The sequence below is a fragment of the Benincasa hispida genome, chromosome 11 (genome assembly GCF_009727055.1).
Source record: "Benincasa hispida cultivar B227 chromosome 11, ASM972705v1, whole genome shotgun sequence".
Lineage (NCBI taxonomy): Eukaryota > Viridiplantae > Streptophyta > Magnoliopsida > Cucurbitales > Cucurbitaceae > Benincasa > Benincasa hispida.
In genome coordinates this window covers 54,382,953-54,386,133 of record NC_052359.1, presented here as the reverse complement: position 1 = coordinate 54,386,133, position 3,181 = coordinate 54,382,953, and the positions used below count along the sequence as shown (strand labels likewise).

The 3,181-nt window shown below is 36.0% G+C and overlaps 1 protein-coding gene across 1 annotated transcript; it reads left to right on the top strand.

Moving 5' to 3' along the window:
• The first annotated feature begins 901 nt into the window (after positions 1-901).
• Positions 902-2,845, top strand: LOC120091342. Its single transcript, XM_039049339.1, has 5 exons — positions 902-1,409; positions 1,489-1,773; positions 1,888-2,167; positions 2,265-2,384; positions 2,489-2,845. The coding sequence occupies exons 1-5, from the start codon at positions 1,122-1,124 to the stop codon at positions 2,599-2,601; spliced, it is 1,086 nt and encodes a 361-aa protein (XP_038905267.1). The 5' UTR covers positions 902-1,121; the 3' UTR covers positions 2,602-2,845.
• Positions 2,846-3,181: the final 336 nt, after the last annotated feature.

The window sequence follows — 3,181 nt, the reverse complement described above, 5'->3', positions numbered from 1 at the left end:
TTAATTTAACTATTAGATTCGATATTTTAAACTTCACAATAGTCTAAAAAAAAAGTTGCATCAAATCATGATCTATTCCATCTAAATATTATTCCAAATCTCCAACCGAACCAACTTTATGGTTGGTCAGAGTTTAGAAGTTAAGGTATTACATTATTGTCCACATATTTCTTCACTCTCCCACGTCAATCTTCATCCAGAATTATCTCTAAAATAATAAAATTAAAAAAATGATGCAATAAATGATCAGAAGGCAATTGCATTTGACAGATGAATATTTAGTTTTGGTTCGGTTGGCTAATAAAAGAGTCGGTTACCATTCAACCCTCCAAGAACCGTAAGAACCGTTTCGTTCGCTCAATTTGGACACTTTCGTGCTCACGGTGCATTAGTTTTTGTTTTTGTTTTTATTTATTGTTTAGTTTTACCTTTAATAATATAGGATTGTAAAAGGGAAAAAAATAATAATATAGGATTGTAAAAGGAACAAAAAAAATTGGAGTCATTAGTGCTCCTTGCATCCAATTAAAATTTGTAACGTGTCAATTTATTTTTATTAAAAAAATTATTTTCAATGTATGAAAGAAAGAGAAGCATAAAGTATTATTCTTATAAAAATTGATGTAAGTCGAGGTAGGCTGAAGTTTATTGTTTTTTCATAACAAATTTAACTTTACATTTAATTCTATACTATTTTTTTTTAATGAATTATATAATTAAGCTTATAAAATATAGATAGTGAAGGTTTGATGTCTCATCACAAGTGAAATAAAATATTATGTATGTATATATGTTACGGAATATGTACTAGTATGGCAGCCAATTTATGAAATTCATGGGAATTAATTGCGAAAGGGAAGGGGCCTTTACAAATAAAGATGCACGTAGTTACATTACATCCACCCATGATCTCCCCAAATACTTTTTTATTTTATTTTATTGCCTTTTTTATCTATAAAAATTCTTTCCTTTTTACTATAAAGATTAAAAAAATACCTCACTTTTCTATCTTCTCCCCTTCACCTTCTTCTATTCCCGACCTTCAGAATTCCCGCCGTATTTTTCTCTGTTTCTGATACGATAGTGTGTTCGTGTTGGTCAGTGGCGTTTTCTTTTAAACTATGGTCATGGCTGAGAGTTTGGACGACGACGAGTTTTGGCTTCCTCCTCAGTTTCTTGCTGATGATGATAATATGTTAGACCAAAAGACTTGTGCTACCAACAAACACAATCACCAATACTGCTTCGGTTCCAATCCTTTCCAGTTTGGACCGCCATCTTTTCCTTTTGAGTTTGGAACTTTTGGTGAATTTTCGGATTTTAATTCTCCTGGTGACTTGTTGAAGGGTTCAAGCGAAGAAACACAGAGAGACGAGGAGGATTGTATGGCTCGCTCCACCATTGATGATGTTGGTTTCAATTCGAACATGATTCCTCTGTTTCTTGTAGTGCTATTTTGTCTAATTTTGGGGGGTTCCTTTTTTTCAGGGAAGGGTTTTGTCTGGATCTCCGCAATCGACTCTGTACGATATGGGGAGTGGCAGTGGATGTAGTCAAGTTTCTAGTCGTGAAAGTCCAAAAGGGAACTGTAAAGCTCAATCTCCTTCAGCTACATCAGATCTGTTGCATGCGGTTGCAAAGGAAGTTGCGAGGATTCGAATGAATGAGAGCCATGGAATTCTTCATCAGAACAGAGGAACACCACAAGTCTCTGTTCCGGTGAAAAACTCGACCACCGGTACCGGATTTTACCAGAAGTTGGATGATCTGCAAGTAAATCTCTTAACTCCTTTATGGCGTCTAATTTATTTGGGCAATTGGGGATTTGTATTTGTGTTGAATTAGCAGTCTATTTTTATTCCTTATCAAATTATTTGGTGGTTTCAGCACCTGCAACAGAAGGAAATTATTCAGCCACAAAACTTGATTATCGGTGAACAGATAAATTCTGCAGCAGGGTATCAACAGAAACAAAACCATCGAATGGTTCAGAATGGAGTGATGGACTGTAAGGGATTGTCATCATCGGCATGGCTTCCACCGCCGCAGGGCTCTGGAATGAGGACTCTGTTTCCCGGAACTCAAGGAGGCAAAAGAGAGAGCGCTGGAACTGGTTTTTTTTTGCCTCGACACACCAACACCGAAGCTGACGAACGCAGAAAGCCAGGTTCATACTCTCTCCCTCCTTCATAATTCTAAATTCAATCCTCACCAATTTGGTAATCAGTTAAAGCAAATCATGAGTTAAATTTTCTGATGCACAGCCTGTTCTACGGTGTTGGTTCCTGCAAGAGTGATGAAAGCCTTGAATCTTAACCTTGATGACATTTGCAGTCACCCCCATGTTAAGCCCTTCGCTGGCGGACGATTCGGTTCAGAGAACGGTAAAGTTACACACCCTCCACAACTATTTATTATCAAAACGGTCCTCCCCTGTTTCAAGAAATAGATATAACTAGTTTTAATTTGGTTATTGTAATGTTGTTAGATGTCCTACTGAGGCTGGAAATCAACCGTGGTCGAAATTATCAAAAACGCAACAGCCGTCGGGAGTCACCAATAGACCATGAAATCAAGCTGCCCCAAGAATGGACTTATTGAAATTAAACTGTTCCTCGAGACGAGGATATAGAAAGAAAATATATATATATATATGTGAAGATACAAGGTACAAGTTTTTTTGTACTTTGTTGGGTGAGGGACCGTGGTCACTCAGTCAAAGTGATGAACAAGGGTGGATGGAAAAACAAGTTTACTTTCCATTTCTTTTGTGTTAAAAGAAGTGTATACATAATAACACATTTCAATAATATTTGATAACACCCATTTGCAATACTCTATTTCAGTTTATTAATTCCTTCATTTATTCTTTCTTTTTTTACTTTGTTAGAAAAGAGAAGTCATAATTAGAACATTTTAATACGTTGAAAAAGGCTTTGTCTCAAGTGGATGACGATATTCCAGTTGACTTAAAATTCGAATGAAAATGATTGATTTAGAATAATGGTTAAATAAATAGTTTAAATCAAGTGTGAATAGATGCCTAATTGATTAAAGAGTAGGATAGGGAGAGAATAATAGTTTGCTTTAGTGATGGAAATCTCCTCTTCGTCGCACCGCCCGTTTGGCCTTCCTCAATCTGAAGAAGGATCGATAAAAGGTATTCAATGTTTGATGACGT

Excerpts from the sequence above, each read along its gene's own strand:
- LOC120091342 (XM_039049339.1), top strand. The coding sequence starts at position 1,122 with ATGGTCATGGCTGAGAGTTTGGACGACGACGAGTTTTGGCTTCCTCCT. Across the intron at positions 1,410-1,488 it reads CTCGCTCCACCATTGATGAT|GGAAGGGTTTTGTCTGGATC; the intron begins GTTGGTTTCAAT and ends CCTTTTTTTCAG. Across the intron at positions 2,168-2,264 it reads TGACGAACGCAGAAAGCCAG|CCTGTTCTACGGTGTTGGTT; the intron begins GTTCATACTCTC and ends TCTGATGCACAG.